Source organism: Oryzias latipes, chromosome 14 (genome assembly GCF_053564925.1).
Source record: "Oryzias latipes strain Hd-rR chromosome 14, Olatipes_Hd-rR_3.1".
Taxonomy (NCBI): Eukaryota; Metazoa; Chordata; class Actinopteri; order Beloniformes; family Adrianichthyidae; genus Oryzias; species Oryzias latipes.
This window is the reverse complement of record NC_136250.1, coordinates 13822232-13839796: the sequence shown is the minus strand read 5'-3', so window position 1 is coordinate 13839796 and position 17565 is coordinate 13822232. Positions and strand designations below refer to the sequence as shown.

The following is a 17565-nucleotide window of genomic DNA, read 5'->3' as shown; positions in this document are numbered from 1 at the left end:
TTTCCTCTGCAGATGTAGATATTTGCAGAAGCTATGACTGCACGTCTGAATTCACAACATGGCTCACAGGAATCCATCGGTTGAGCAAAGAAGGAGCCATGAAAGACGCCATTCATATCAAGTGAAGAGCAAGCTGGCAGGATGGCAACTGATCCAGACCATATTGAGCAGACTGCTAATCACCGACAGTGTTTGCACCGTGAACAGCATGAAGAAAGTTTGTGTTCATGCCAAACACGATCCACGGCACTTCAAGACAGTACAGCAGCACTGCCGGTGGGATTTCAAAACGAGGGGGAGGCATGGAAACGAGAGATGGCAAAGCCCATCCAACAAAACTCCTTTTTCATTGGCCAACCGGCGGACTGCAGGCAGAGCAGAAGTCAATCTTTATTTTAACTGCCTCCAGCTAAATTACTACACAGCTCAAGGAGATTGTGTGTGTGTGTGTGTGTGTGTGTGTGGGTGTGTGTGGGTGTGTGTGTGCAGTCCTGTGCAGTATAGATGGATGACTCATCCACCAATCATGTGACTCATCAATCACTGCAGTTACCATTTCCCCACCACGCTCTGCCTGACGGTTTGACTCTAGATGTTTTCTTGGTCTGCATATTGATGGCAGTGACATATATGAGTCATGCAGTCCCCGAGCTTTTGTCTCCTCTTTTGGGTGTGTCTTTGCGTGCAGGAGCCTCTCGCTGCTTTGTGACCTACAGGATAACACTCTAAAAAGCCATTGAAAAGCTGAACTTTAATAAAATAATTGCTTTTATTTTTTTATCATATAGCAAAACTAGTAATCATCATGCTGGTATTTACACATCGCACGGGCATATTTATTTCACACTGTACATCTTACAATGCTAAAGGTGACATCAACAACAACACTCTCCTTTTACAAGTCAGATGGCTTCACTGTGGACACAGTGGCCCTCTTCCTTTAAGATTTCTTTTTTTTTCTTTTTTTTTTCTCTTAAATGTTCACAGTTTATTGAGAGAAACCATTTTGAGTTCTCCATACTGTTTTTTTTCTCTTTTTTTGTTCTTTTTTGAGATGCAAGTAGAAAGACGTGCATTTAACGGTTTTAGCATAATCCCTGACTCCCCAGCCCGAAGCTCTTCAATGAATTTCTTCTGAAAATTAACTAAACATTTGAAGCCTCTTGGCAAAAATCCCTTTTCAAAAGGCTGTAGAACACATAGCTTGACTTCAAGTATTTTTTTCCTTATAAAAAAATAGGTAATATGAATATAATGCAAGAACAATGAGAGAAAATTGATTGTGTTTTTCAGGGACAAACAGTAAGGAAATTATAATTAAAAAAAGGGAGGTTGCTTGTGATATAATAACTGTCCCAGAAATATTATTAGATGAAAAAGAATGTATGGATCCCAAAATGATTGAAAACCCTTAGTCCACCACGTTGGAAGTTTTAGTTTTTAAGTTTGTGCTTTTGGAGTCCACAGGGTTTCTACATCGGGACCACTTGATATGATAGCAAAATGCGATATGATATTTCCTTTATACCACACTGCTTTGTAAAAATCTCATCTGCAATTTGAAAAAAAAAGAAAAGAAAACAGATGTGTGTATTAAAATTGCAGCTCTTTTAAAATTGATCCAATCAGGCATTTAAAAAAAAGGCATCTACACACATCGAATACAACAAAAATATTCGTCAACATTTGACAACTGCAGTGTTTTGTGAAGTTTTTGTAAAGCGGCTTTAGTTTAGCAGAATGATACAGTATAAAACAAAAGAGATACAAAGTGATGCTGTAAACATGGTTTTGTCACAATGGGCACATAGAAATGTCATTCTGTGTAGTGTGTGTCCTCTATAATTCTTTGAAATATACAGGAGCTTTGACCTGAATGGAGGCAGAAATACGCAATGGTATGTTCTGTTTCAAAATGTAAACTGTCCAAGAGGCTAAACATGGTAGCAGGGAGCTTCGAGCGGGACGCCCCTCGCCCTGACTGGGAGAAACAAAACAAAAAAAATAAAACTCAACCAAATCACGGTGAATATCAACAGAAATCAAACTTTTCATAGCACTTCAATTTGCCATCATCTCTTTGCTTCAGCTTTGACCTGGCACTGTAAAATGTGTGCCACCTGTCTGTCATCTGGAAATGTCCAAAACAAGACTTTCAATACATTTTGCGCTTCATGTAGATCCTCTCGATAAAGTTCTCCAGCTCCTCCTCACTGTCCAGCTGAGGCACGAGCCCATCTTCTTCATAGTCTTCTCCTGGTGTGTCTTGTGGATAGTAGTAAGAGGGCCTCCGGCCCGTCCGGGGTGTGATTAGCGGTTTTGGGGGCGGTAGGGGTTGGTAGGTCCGTGGATGAGGAAGGATGTAATTCGAGATGTAAGGGGTGACGGGCAGGCGCAGCGGTGGCTGCTGCCTCCATCCCTGCCCTGCACGGTTCTTACCTCTGCCCCTGTGTCTGCGCTTCGGGCCCTGAAGGTCAAGTTCCTGGGGGCTGAATGGCTGGTCCCTAGAGGGAGGGGGCTTGCCATAGTACTGTGTTTTAGGATAAGGGAAGTAAACAGGGTAGTAGGCTCGATATGGCTTTTGATAATACGGATACGAGGGAAAGGCCAAGAATTGTTTCTGAGGTTTATACCAATAGTCAAGCTGCTTCGGGGGCTTGTACCAATAGTCCTGCTTGTGTGACTTGACTTTGTCCTTGTGCCATTTCTTGTTGGACTTGTTGTGCTTATAAGGGGCTTTCTTGGGGTTCTTGGAGGCTGTGTAGTGATAGATAGGTGGGGCAGGCAGAGGAAGAGGCACTAGGGGCCTGAAACGTGGGGCAATAGGATTGCTATTTACCGGTTGCTTCTGCAGCTCTTTTCTTTTTTTCTTCTTCTCCTCCACATCGCTGATAATCTCAATCACATCGTCAGCAGGCAGGTGAAGCTTGCTGCTGATCTCAATCAGCCGGTCAATCATTTGCTGGTCCAGGTCGTCTTCGTCAGGGAGAACCTCCTCAGATCGCTTGTCCTCTGCGGTGTTGCTGCTCTTCTGCCGCGGCTTCATGTAAGACTGCTGCTTCTTTCCCATGTACTGCAACAGCATGTCTGAGGCAATGTCTGCCAGCCTCTGCTCTTCCTCCCTGGCTCGCTCTGCCTCCTCCTGTTGCCGAAGAACCTCCTGCTTCTCTGCACGCGCCCTTGCCTCTTCCTCCATGTGCGTGAGACTCTCCTCCTCCTCCTCAACTTCCTCCTCCAGCTCTTCTCCTTCATCCTCAAAGTCATCCATGAAATTTCCCCCCTTGTTGCGAGATGTGCTCTCCTGCCAGTGCTGTTTTTTTCCAGCACGTGCCAGCTGAGTGTTGTATGCTTTGTAGCCCTTCAGAGGAGGCAGGATTTCATTGTCTTGGAGACCCAAATCAATATTCTGAAAGTAGCCCCTTATTTGGCGCTGCAGAGAGGGATCGTCCTCCTGGAAGGTAGAACCAGAGCGAACCTCAGCTAGCAGGCGTTCTAGATCATTTTCCACCTTACGCCCTTCCTCTTCTTCTGTCTTTTTTTCACTCGCGCCATCAGGACCCTCATCCTCGGAGGACCACACCTGAGCTGTCTCTAACCTTGTGGTCTTATCCAGCTCCTCCCATTCCTTCAAGTCACCCCCCTGAGCAGCTGTCAAATGGCCTAAAATTAGCTTTTCAATAGCCTTATCAGCCTCTTGCCCCTCCTTGCCTTCCTCCACCCCCCTGTCTTCCTCTGTCTTCTCTGTTCTCCTTATCTCGCCACCCTCCGAGCTTTCAGCAGAAGGCAGCTTCTGATCCTCTTCCCAGTCTTTGTCTCTGCTTGCTTGGATTTCTCTGTCCCCCGTGTGGTCCAGGGACTCCAAGAGAACGGCGAGCACCTGTGCAGAGTCTGTCACTTTATCTAACGGATCGTCTGGACCCGGGCCCCGACCCAGGTCGAAGGATGCGTTGTCAGGGCTAGACAGACTTTGGATTGGGGGTGAGAGGAAAGAGGCAAGGCTGTCCTCTTTATGATAAGTCCAGGGGCGCCCTTCCAGCCCTCCCTCGCCTTCCTCACCCCGCACAGGGGCGGCGCCAGCTAGTTTTGGAGTGACTATGAGCAAGACCAATAAGATGAGGTGGGCTGTGGAATGGGCGTGATGACCGGTCATGACCACGTAGAACTGGCAGGAGGGAGGTTAAGCACCTGGAGAGAAGGAGAAGACAAAAATGCAGCAGACACATAAGAATTTGTGTGTATGTGAGTGTGTGTGTGTGGGGGGGGGGGGTGTTGTTTATTTGTTTGTTAGTTTTTTCAATGAAAGTCAGTATTATTTAAAAGATTTCAAAGGAATTTTACTATTTTAAATTAAATATGAGAATATGAGAGTCATCAAGCAGAGCACATTTTGAACTATTATTTTCTTTAATCTTTTTATTTCTATTTACATTTTTTTTATTTAAACACAAAGCCACCACGAAAAAAAAGCACTTCACAGCGTAAGTGGATTTTTTTGTGTTTAATTGTGTTCATGTCTGAGAGGAAAAACCGGCGGACAAAGAAGACTAATGAGCCGTGATTGGTGCTTTGCCGCAAAATCAGAGGCAGGATTGGAACATTTCGGTCAAATATTTTTTACGTTTTGTTAAAAAACAACTTTAAAACATTCACATCAATCCGGACCTTAAATAAAATCGTGTTCTTTGGATAATCTGAGAACATTTTTTAACTAAAAGGGTTCGAATTTACATGAAAAATGCGATTTAACAGAGATAAAAAAACATTTTTCCACCACGTTTAATAAACAATTAATTGATTTGTTAAAGAGTAGCAGCTGATTTGTCATAATCGGTTACTTTTTGTAATAAAGTGTAGAAATAGCTAATATCCGCGTATCAAGGAAGGACGGAAGGGATTTTTATGCGTATAACAAGCAAAGCGCATCTCACCTCATCCTCTGAACCAACGCGGCCAGCGCGCGCACACTTTTCATTTCTTTTAATTAAAGGCAGAAAACTCCAATTAGATCCAAAATCCGCAGCACTGATTTTTGTTTGCCACAGAAAGGAGGCTGGGAGTCAGTGGCACACAGACGCGACGCACCGGGAAGCCATGCGCAGAGCTGTTGGCTGCGGTTGATGGTTTAACCCTACGGTCCCTGCCTGCATAGGTTCTCCCCCCCCCCGAATCACAAATCAACTGGATGCTTAATGTGAGAGAAGTGGGTCTTTTTTTTGTTTTTGTTTTTTTGCACCATACAAAGATGAAGGGGCAGATTTGCGATTTTGTCTGCGCGCTCCGAGTTTTTTTTCACCGAGTGGTGGAATGCGAAAAAGCGCACATTTTTGGTTAATAAAGACAAAAATTTAACGGTTCAGATTTAGTAAAATTTGATGTTTACTGTGCGAAACGAAGCATAAAGATGTATAAAGTTATTGACCACATTTTAACTATCGATTTAAAAAGAAATTATTTAATTAATCACTAAAAGAAACAACATAAATATATTTCTCATTAACTGTTTTGGTTTTAATTAAATGCTGTTAATTAAATGCTGCTAAAAGCATAAAGGATCTCACCTAAAATGTTTTAGAATCTGCGCAAAAATTTACATTGAAAGACTTTTACCTGCACAAATGGGTGGCCTTCCTTTTTTTCTTCTTCTTCTTTTTTTGTAAACACACAATTAAAAATATACCTTTTGGGGGTTTCAGATTTTATTTTAACGTTTTTTGAGAACATTTTTTTTTTCATTTTTCTTATTCAAAAAAGAAAATATTGTTTTAATTGTCATATATAAAAATGTGTACTAAAACGTAGTACAAAACAACGTTTTATGTCTAAAAGGGTGAAATTTTTCGAAATTTACAGTTTTACATTTTGTGTAATGTTGAAAATGTGACAGCAGTCAGCTTTAAACTGGACTTCTTCTTCAAAGACACATTTTTTTTTAAAAATACAAATAAAAAAGAATTCATTCCTGTTAGTTATCAAAAATTTGATGTGGCTCCACTTACCTGGAGACCCTCTTGGAGGGTGGAGAAGGGGTGAAACTCACAGAAAAAGCCAAGATTATATCACAAAAAAGTGGATCACCTGAGAGAATTTTTTTGTCCCTCCCCCCGTCGCTTCAGTCTGTGACCACCATCAGTTAAAAAATTAAAAATAAAAGCAACTCCCCGTATTTATTTTGTTTTGAAACCTTTCTGAATTGCAGCAGCTCATGCGCTAATGTACATTGAGTGAACGTTTTCAGCACCACGGTCAGCGCAACTTTATTGTATATACCCACGTTGAACCACGTGACTCCCCCCCTTCCCCTACTCCTCCCAGCTGCAGGCAGTGCTGACGTCACTTCCATTGATAAGAATGTTGGTGGGGACATGGTACTGTGAGTCGAGGCTCGCCCCAGCTGATGAATGAACGGAAATGGCATGAATGAAATAGTGCTTTCCTGAATGAAAAGGGAAAATTGTAGTGATGGAGCTCCTTTGGAGCAATTTAACATTCCACATATTAAAGGTTAGCGTGCTGCTTTCTGCCCTGCCGTGCTGTTCCAGCTCCAACTGCTGCTGTGTTCGGGGAAAACATTCAGACTGACCTCATTTACAGGCTCACCAAATTAGGGTCATTTTGGTGAGAAACGTTCAGTTGAATCTGTTGCTCTGTAGCAGAGGGTCCCTTTTTTAGCCGGCAATGTAGTTGTTGGGCTTTTGTCTGAGGAGTCCCTGACCTCGTGTGTCTGCACGGCTCATGAAAGCAGACTTGTTTTGATGCTCCATTGATGCTCGATATGCACAATCTTCCTTCCCGCTTTTCTTCATTAATCTCTTTCTCTCTCAGTCTGAGAATCGGTGTTCCATTAATGTTGCCCCTCATCATCGTTCTCATTCACACCTCAGAAACAGAAGTGAGTAAACAAAGTCATTTCAGGTCCGACTCCATTCACATAGATGGCTCCACATTGTATCCTATGTTACTTTAAACCGCTTAAACTTGAAATGTAATTATAGCTCAACGGAATAAATCATGACACATCATGCATTAATCCATAATCTTTGGAGTCATCGTGACTCATACATTAGCTTCACATTATTTAAAGACCCACTCTGATTAAAAAGGTGTATTTGGTGTTTCTTAACATGTTCTTGTGGTATTTTTTTCATGATGGACATTTATATAGCAATCTAAGATTAAAATTGTGTTTCTGAGGATCTTTTTACTTAAAGTGTTGTGAATCAGGAGCAGTAGATGAAAAAAATGTCTGAAAAAGATATAGGACAGGGAAAATACGCTGGGTGGGCCACAAGGTGCCTGCTCCAAGCTCTAAATAATAGGGAGGGGAAGTGGGGCGGGGTTGCTCCATGCCATCAGTCAACAGCCATGACTAAGAGGCAAATTTCTCATGAACTACTGCCGCTCTGCAGAAACTATGTCCTAGAAAACAACACAGGTTTGGGGATTTTGGCTAAAAATGGCAAAATCATAATTAAAAGAACACAAAGTCCTGTAGAAGGCCTTTAGCATAGATCAAAAGGTGATTGGAGTGAGTCTTTAAGCAAACTATTTGTACACTTACCTGTTAAACTGTCCTGCTGGTGAACAACCTGTCTAAAATGACTGCATTTGGCAGCAGCTCAGATTTTTACCAATATGAAAGTAAAAAGAAAATCTCTGTAGCTTTGATGAAGAGTAGCAGAGAGAAACTCATATGAGTCTGCCTGAAGGTTTAAACCTCACCTGTCCTGCCTGGAACATCAAGATAAGGATCAAAGGTCTGTTACAGCAAACAACTCTGGGTTGTAGAGAAATCCTTTTATCACTCTGAATTTAAATTCACCAATGTTTTTTTTTTTCCACTTCCTTTCTGGGGCTATTTATTATCACACACACACAAAAAAGCATCCAACAGTTGTCATCCCCAAGGCTTTTTGTAATGGTTCATTTTTGTACATTACTGCTCAAGGTTGGAAAAAAATGTGGAGTTGCTTCTGCTTTTAAAGTGAGGCCCATCACTGCCATCTGAGTTCTGAATAATGGACAAACAACATCATTCACAATGTAAAACCTGAGTTCATTTCCATAGTCTTTATTTGTCATTGCCAAGCTCCCACTTTGGCCGAGTCTATTATGACATTTAGCTGTCAGCCCCCGAAATTAACTTGTTTTTATCATAGTTGTGTGTCTTAAAGCGGAGCAGTGCAAAGACTTTGGTAGGAAATCCAAGCACAAACAAAAAGCTGCGTGGGAAAAAGTAAAAAATATCAGGCAACATTGAGACTGTCAAAAATATTAAACCAGCAAAAAAAAAGCAAAATTTAAAGATTTTCTTTTGATCTTTTGCAAAAGTGTTGCTATTGGTCTTTTACTTATAATTTTGATGGTTTTACTAAAATAAAAAAAACTTTTCTAGAACATAGTTTCAGCAGAACAGCAATAGTTCATTCATAAACCTGCCTCCCAGTTTTGAGTTTGCACAGAACAACCCCGCCCCCCTTCCTGTCACCCACATCTGAGTGTTTACATGCTATCTTGCTTACTCACTGCCCCTCACACCCCCAACCTACATTACCAGTGCAACAAAAATGGTGAGTAATATCGAAGCGATACATGTTGGCTTGCCCAGTGTAATTTTTTGCAATAAAGAAGCATGTTTTCAAACAGCATTTTTTTGTCTGCTCCTGACTCACAACAGTTTGAATAAATAAATACTCTGAAATAAAAATGGAATCTTAATTGTCTTTATATGTGTCCTCCATTATGAGTAAAATGCCACAAGAACATGTGAAAAACGATAAAAACCCTATTTTATCGTGCCTTTAAACCATTTAGCAATGGGAACTCCTTCAAAATAGAATTCTTGCCAAATTTAGATGTAATTTTAAAAAAAACTTATCACTATGACAAACATCTTGTGAATTGTCACTGAGGAAACAAAAAACTATGATAATCTTATATTAGGTTCTTAGGACTCTAAAGCTTTGATTTGTACAACTCCATTCATGTATGCTTTTTCCCCTCATGTTTTTATGTGTAAATTCTTGCACTGATAATCACTGATAATCACTGATAATCAGAAGTTAATCAGATATTACCTGCACATGTAACTTGCACGTGGCCATATTTATTTTTGCAATTATCATGCATCGTGGTTGGAGGGTGTCCAAATGACTAAAGCAAAGCTTTGATTTTATTCTTTGGCACAATTTTATTTGGATTCCGACTAAAAATATGGGATTCTGTTTTGGGTGATGAGACACGCACGCATCAAAAAGGAAATGCAATTTGCAACAAGGCCTGGAGATGCCATGTCACCTCTGTTTGCTGCACATGATGCTGCACAAAGACTAAGCGCTGTGTGTTTGCATGCGCATTTAATTCTTGCAATTCTTCAAGGTGGCTCCAAGCTCGGAGAGGTAAGCGTGGAGCTGCAGGCCAGATGCCGATATAACGGTCTGGCATCTGCCACTCAGCATTAGCTGGCCCCTTACCCTCATTCTGCAACCCCCGCACTGACTCACACTCCACCGCCTGCCACTCACACTGTTTAACACCAGTGCACCTAGCATTTAATGGAACACACACATTTGATAATAGGCACCTCACTTTTAAAGTTCAATTTTAGTTGTGTTGTTGTCATCTTTAACATGCATGTGCAGACAAATGAACCTTTAGAAGAGGTATGCTGTCATTAATGGCTCACTGTAAAAACTGCTAAGACAGGAGGCAGGGACTACACACAGACAGCCTTTTGTTCCATTTAATTAACTCCTGCTTTTGCGCTGTTTGTATTGGACAAAACAGGGCGGCAGGGTCATGGGGCACGGCTGAAAAATCGACATACTTCAAACACCGGGAGATAGGGAAAGATGAATGCTGACGGTCTGGCCACAATTATGGTAATGCAGGCTGGGAGATCTCTCAGCAAGTGCGCTAATGCAGCTCTCTCACTTGCAACCGCAAAGGGTCTGTACCTGGTAGTGATAAAATAGAGCTCATGATTAACAGAAGCTTTTCCGCCCACAGCACTTTGTCAGAGGGAAGGACAAGTAATTGCACCATAAGGTTCCTACGACACAATGCATAGCTGCGACTTGATGATGTGTGCAGGGCCCTGGCGCCCACGCTGTAATCTGCAGTACAACTGGAAGCAGGACTTTTATTTGTGGTTTTCTAATGCAGGAACTGCAGAATTGGCTGTAAAACATGTAGACTCCAACATGATATTTGATTTTGTTGTGGCGGAGACTAGGATTTCATTTTATTGTGGCAAAGGTAGCAGTTTAAAAATGCTATATATTTCTTACTGATGTGCAAAGTGAAATGATCTTTGTTTAAATTTGCTTGATGCAGAAAAATACGTCTTCAATTTGGAGAGCAGTTGCTTAGGACAATTTTTTAATAGATGAATGCAGACATTAATTCTATTTTTTTCAAAGATACATTAAAACAGCGTTTTGATTTTTCCCCCCTTTGTTGTCTGGGTTCATATTTCAAGAGAATTGAAGTTTTTTATTCAATCTAAATTATGTTTTGATGAGAGTGGGCTGCCTCTGTTGACAGTGAACAGTCTATTTTCATAAGTGTGGAGATTTTTTCTTTGAAGTCAAACACAAATTGTTAGCGGTTTGGGTTACAGCAAGAACATCATTCATGCTGTGACTTTCAAAGCAAAAAATACTCAACGCTGTCACTTTGATTACATTTGAACTGTCTCTTAAAAAAGCACAGCAGTCTACACACTTTGGCCACACAATGAATATGCAAAGACATAGCAAAAGCTTGTGGTCATGTGACCCATTGGTCTGCATTTGGGCAATTAGAAGCTTTCAGCTCTGTTTTCATCCCCCATCTTTGCTAGATATTATTGAACCAGGGGCGGAGCTACAGGGGGGCAGCTACCCCCTCAACAAAAAGCTTTACCCCCCACTTGACCCCCAATTTTTGAGTCAATATTAGCATCATTATTGACATAGATTTGTAAATCATCAATAAAAGCTGTTTTAAGAATTGAAAAAAAATTACTAAAGTAATGTTTTTAATAGAAATTTTGAGCCCCTTAAATTATGTTTTTTTATTTATTTTTCACACACACACACACACACACACACACACACACACCCACACACACACACACACACACACACACACACACACATATATATATGTGTATATATATATATATATATAAAATAAAAGAAAAACACCCCTTTCACCCTCCGTGGGTGGTTTCTCCTCCAAGCTCGGGTCCTCTACCAGAGGCCTGGGAGCTTGAAGGTCCTGCGCAGTATCTTAGCTGTTCCTAGCACTGCGCCTTTCTGGACTGAGAGGTCTGAGGTCTTTCCAGGTATCTGTTGTAGCCACTCCTCCAGCTTGGGAGTTACTGCCCCGAGTGCTCCAATTACCACAGGCACCACTGTCACCTTCACTTTCCAGGCTTTCTCCAGTTCTTCTCTGAGTCCCTGATAATTCACCAGTTTCTCATGTTCCTTCTTCCTGATGTTTCCATCGCTTGGCACTGCCACATCCACCACAACAGCTTTCCTCTGTTCTTCATCCACCACTACCATGTCTGGTTGGTTCGCCATTACCATCCTATCAGTCTGGATCTGGAAGTCCCACAGGATCTTTGCCCTCTCATTTTCTACCACCTTCGGAGGTGTTTCCCATTTTGACCTTGGGGTTTCCAGTTCATATTCTGCACACATGTTCCTGTATATTATTCCAGCCACTTGATTGTGGCGCTCCATGTATGCTTTACCTGCCATCATCTCACACCCTGTAGTTATGTGCTGGATTGCTTCAGGCGCCTCTTTGCACAGCCTACACCTTGGGTCTTGTCTGGTGTGGTAGATCTGAGTCTCTATCGCTCTGGTGCTCAGGGCTTGTTCCTGTGCTGCCAGGATGAGCGCTTCGGTGCTGTCCTGTAGGCCAGCCCTTTCTAGCCATTGGTAGGACTTCTTGATATCAGCCACTTCAGTTATGGTCCGGTGGTACATCCCATGCAGGGGTTTGTCCTCCCATGAGGATCTGTCCTCCAGCACTGCATCCTCTGCTCTCCATTGCCTGAGACATTCACTGAGCACACTGTCAGTTGGGGCCTTGAGCTTGATGTGTTCATGCATCTTGGATGTTTCATCCTGGATAGTGGCTTCTACGCTCACTAGTCCTCAGCCTCCTTCCTTGCGGCTAGCATACAGTCTCAGGGTGCTGGATTTGGGATGGAACCCTCCATGCATGGTGAGGAGCTTTTGTGTTTTAACATCTGTGGTCTGTATTTCTTCCTTTGGCCATTTTATTTTTCCTGCAGGGTATCTGATAACTGGCAGTGCGGAGCTGTTTATTGCCCGGGTCTTATTTTTGCCATTGAGCTGGCTTCTCAGGACTTGCCTTACTCGTTGGAGGTATTTAGCTGTTGCAGCTTTCCTTGTTGCCTGCTCCAGGTTGCCATTTGCCTGCGGAATTCCAAGGTACTTATAACTGTCCTCAATGTCTGCTATTGTTCCTTCTGGGAGTGAGACCCCTCCTGTGTGGACTACTTTGCGTCTCTTTGTCACCATCCGGTTGCATTTCTCGAGCCCGGATGACATCCCAATGTCAGTACTGTAGATCCTGGTGGTGTGGATCTGGTGTGGATCATATATATACATATGATCCATGATCATATATATAACAAACAGTTCATCTTAAAAGGCATATCATAATAACAGAATAGATAACAATAACAGACTGAATATATTCACACTTCCCTACCATAACACACTGATGCTTCTTTTGCTTCATGAAACATAGGCAGAATCTATATTAGTACAACTATAAACAAATATTCAGATAACCATGGCATAAAGAACATGCTAACAAGTCAACAAAATTCTTTATACCACTTCAAATCACTAAATACTTTTAATTCTTCATCCCCTGGGTCCGCCAAGTCCGATGTGAGACTGAGCATTGCTTCTTCTTCAGCACTACTGTCAGTAGCATACTGATGCACACACCTACAGTGCCCTCTAGCGGTTGCTGCTATTTATAAAAAAAATTAAAGAAAAAAATCACATATAATAGCGGAGCAGGTTAGCTTGATATTTCAGACAAATCGTGCATTTTGTGTTTGGCATATCATAGCTATAGGACTCCCTCTTTCAGAAAAGCTTGTCAGCCAAGAGAAAAATTCAAACTGGGGGCCCTTTGTAAAGATGGCGGTCAAACACCCAGTTGTAACAAAAATATTCATTGTCAATTTACCCCAGTCCCGAAATTATGGGCTGTTCATGAGCAAAATGCACAATGTTTAAACTCTAAACTATACAGAATACTATTACATTTGAATTGTATATAGGCAGATATATATATTGCCTATAGGTATACATATATGTTTTTTTTTAAAAGCTTGGATATTCTCTTGTATGCTTTTCTGAAAGAGGGGATCATGCCAAATTTGGTGCTTGTACCATAATGGAAGATTGTTTTAATGACCGGCTCCACTATAAGTCGCACCAAAGTGTAATTCACACCCCCAACGAAACTATGCAACCAGCAGCAACTTGGACTCCAAAAAATGTGGTAGTTATTTTGTAAGTACAACCAAGAACAATGTTTGGCTGATCATACTACAAGCATGTGAAGACAAACTATCCTCCCAGGTACTCTGGGACAGTTGAAACTTGATGAAAATGAATCTGCGGTCTAACATCAATAATGTTAAGAGAAGCCATTGACATCTAACACCCATAAGACCCATGATTAAACTTAGAGTGGGAGTCAATGACCTGCTCTGAGAAATGTTTATGAGTGGAAACTATGTGGGCATTATGGTGATTGTTGGCCCACTTTTTACTGTCTGCTTCTTGGAAATATTTAACCTCCATGAATATTAGCCATAAAATTGTGCAGTGCAACCTCTGAGAAACAGGTGGCATCGGTGACGGATGGCCTTGGAGGCCAGAAGCAGGCAATGAATTTGAGGTTGATGAGACAACTCATATCGTGGCCTGCGACATCAGCCCTCACCATCAATCTCCTCTCTTCCCTCCTGTAAACACCTGGCCCATGGATCAGCAGACACTCAGCTGAAAGTGAACTGAACACAGCCCTGACAAAAGCACACACTCCACAGTGCAAGGCCTCACCACACCACCAGACACTCATCCTTTTCCCAAATGCCTCAAATGCAAGTCCAACCTTGCATGATACTCTTTCAGAATACTAGCTTACGTCCACAATTTGTACTTAAGGGTGCAGACAGAAAAAGCCACACACCACAGCAGTATTAGCAGGAAAGTCACAGTTTTGCATATAAAGTGTGAAATGACAAAACCCCATGAATCTCTACACCTCAATGTGCTGCATTCATTATTCATGATAGACTGCTTGGATTTTCCAGCATCATTCAAGAAAATGACTGGCTTGACTTCAGATTGTGAGTGGTGTGCTGTCACAACTTGGAATTCATGAGAAAACAACACTTACACAATTACTGTTTTTGTTCTTTTTGATGTTGTTTTTTGTGCAGTGAGACACACATTTGTCTTTGCATAGTAACCTTGCACATTGAATATATAAAAAAATAATTCCTTGATGAAAATGTATATACTTTTATACTATTTTATTAAGAAATATGACATTAAGAACAGCCTGCTTAGAGTTAAATAAGGAAGTATAACAATAGCAAGTATAGTTTAATGATTTATGAATTTCTTTTTGTGAAGACTTATTTTTAATAAAATCTTCTTTAATACACTTTGGAGCTCTCAAGGTTACTCTAATGCCGCCATAAGTTAAACAAGAATGCTAAGTCAATTCTCTTTCTAGCATTTTGTTATGAAATGCTTTATGGAGGACATATTCACAGAATGTATCAGTTTAAAAATGCATTTTTGTCAATTCTCATGGTCTACATTTTCTGATAGTTCCTTCCTTGTTTTCTGTATTTAGAAAATAATTTGATTTGAAAAAACCTTATTGACAAAAAAGGCTTTACAATTAGCATGATCTAAAGTTCAAAATACAAATTTGGCTTGTTTTATAGCCTGACTTTGACAGTTTCACCCCAACATAAAATGTGACTCTCATTTGAATCAAATTTGTTCTGCATTAAAGAAGTAAAACGCCAGAACGGCAGTCCTTCTTTTACATCATTCCCAAGAGTTGTAAATGCTGGGCAGCAGTGGATGCAGTCAATTTTTTTACTTTTAGAAAAATGCCAGAAAAATGAAGTTTTTTTCCTGTCTTTTAAGTAGGCAGTTGTGTAAAAAAACTCTATAATGAAAGATTAATTTTCAACAAAACTTCCTCTTAAATTTTGGACAATTCTTATTTGGTTAGGAGTATTCTATAGAGCCCTGGAGTTTTTGACAAACAGTTGATGCATGCTGTTTTGTCCATTTAAAATGTGGTTTGGTTGGTGAGTTTCCTTAATAATACCACCCGACATTCACATCAGATCAAAGATAAGCACAAATAACATCATACAAGCCGCCGTTATTCATCAAAAAGCTTCAGTTTGTGTTTATTTCAAAGCCACTTTCAGGAACATTTTAAAGAAAAAGTATATCCATTGGAAATTTTTACTGTTTGTTAGTTTATTGGTTGATTGGTTTATTTCAAATAATAAAAACTAAGTAAAATGAAAACAAGCCAAAATTTAAATTTAAAAGCATACCTTAAAAAAACAATTTCAGAGATGAATTCATAGATTTATTGAAAAAAAATAAAATAAAAAAAGATTACATTATAATTAATCTCAACCATAAGAGAGTTACTTGCACTTATGCATACAGTACACACACATGACAGACTGAATCCAATACATATAATTGTCAAATAAAGTTTGATTAATTGTATGAAAAGGCATAACGCCACATCTTCTGTTGAAAAGCTCACATCACTCTAGAAATAAACCCTAGGTAACATTAACAGTAGTGATACAAGGATTCACATTCACCACAATTTGGCTTAAACCTTGATTTTTGGTTGACAGTTTTGTTTCAAGTGGATATGGGATTTCTGTATTACAAAACATACAACAAATGTATATTTGACCTTAGTCTTGTTTGTCAGTGTACACAATCAAAGGAGATCTGGAGAAGCATAGTAAAATATATATTAAAAAACATAAATGGTTGATCATACTCACGGGATTTTGGAACTATATGGCCTTTTTGAGAGATTCAAAAAGCAGAAACCAGTGCTTCCCTTGACTCACATTTTTCCATCTGTATTCTGAGTAGTGTATGCATATTACCAGGGAAGGCTGCACTACAGATATACCTTAAGGCAAATAAACAGGAGATGAGTTCTACAAAACTCCTTCTTAGAGTAACGCTGTTATCTGTTATCAGCGCAGTGCCGAACTGGAAGGGAAGTAATTTGAAAGGCGTTTAAAATGCAGCAATTTGCCAGTGTGACTCATCACTGACACCTACAGCAACGAAAGCCTCTCCTCCAAAGAAAGCTCAAGAAAACTTAACGGTGTGTGTGTGCGATAAAACAACGGCCAAAGTGTAAGGTTACGGGGGGGGAAACTGAAGAAGGGTATGTTTCAAACATAAAATTATTGTGCTCATTGCAGAGAACATTGTTTAATACAAGATATCAATATACCATCCCCCCCCCCCCCCCCCCTCACAACTAGTGAAAAGAAGCCAGTTTCAACTATTTAGACTGTAAATTCTATTTATAGATGTACTGATGCTCCATACCATGAAAAACAAGCTGGCCGGGTTTTAACACATGTCTCAAGGCAAAGATAAAAAATGAACTTATCTACATTTTGATATCAGCCAGGAAGCTGTTATCTGTTTAACAAATTTTTGATGACAGCCTGATGGTATCGAAGCAAATAAGACACACTCACTTGAGGTTTTAAAGTGAAGCAAATTATCATGATTAATGCGAGGTTGTGCCTCCAGGCAGGAAAGTAATCAGTCTCCTACTCGCTAATCGTTATCACTCTTTGAATAATTTTCCCTTCCAGATTTAAAAGGAGATATCAGCCTTTATTGTGTTAGACAGACACCTTGTACAAGACTTTTTCTGTGAGGGAAATTATCAAGTACAGAATAATAAACATAATTATAGTGTCTACAAATCTTCAGCCGACAGCCATACAGCGACTTCGGAACTGTAAGCTGAACAATAAGCCTAGCAACAAGCATTGTCGTGTATTCAGCTGATTTAATTTGAGTTATTATAATTTGATACATTTCTATTACATGTATTTTGCTTTTCACTCATATGTTTGATTTACAAACTAGAAACTTGATCATAAGTTCACATTTCAATTGTGACTCAGAAACAGAGAAGAATGTGTATTTTTAACAAGTAATTCTATTATCCATTTTGTATGAATTAAGGACTTTTATGAAATTTGACAATTTCTTTTCACTATATGCTCTTCAAATCCTGTTTTTGTTTCCTGAAAGACCCACCCCAATAAAAAAAAAGTTTTAACATGCTCTTGGTGCATTTTTCTGATGATGAAGGACATATCTAAATAAAACTAGGCTCAAAATTGCATTTCCGAGTATTTCTATGTTCAAATTGTTGTGAGTCAGGAGCAGACAAAAAAATGCCCATTGAAAAAAA

General features: G+C 40.2%; 1 protein-coding gene across 2 annotated transcripts; it reads right to left on the bottom strand.

Moving 5' to 3' along the window:
- Window positions 1-750: 750 nt before the first annotated feature.
- si:dkey-175g6.2 (uncharacterized) lies at window positions 751-6945 on the bottom strand. Of its 2 annotated transcripts, none has more exons than XM_020708837.3 (2): window positions 5997-6945; window positions 751-4185 (listed from the first exon to the last, which is right to left on the bottom strand). In XM_020708837.3, exon 2 carries the CDS (start codon window positions 4148-4150, stop codon window positions 2156-2158), a length of 1995 nt encoding a protein of 664 aa, XP_020564496.1. In that variant the 5' UTR covers window positions 4151-4185; window positions 5997-6945; the 3' UTR covers window positions 751-2155. The 2 variants fall into 2 exon arrangements, with proteins under 2 accessions (XP_020564496.1, XP_020564497.1); XM_020708838.3 differs by lacking the exon at window positions 5997-6945 and adding an exon at window positions 4929-5180.
- Between the last annotated feature and the right edge of the window lie 10620 nt (window positions 6946-17565).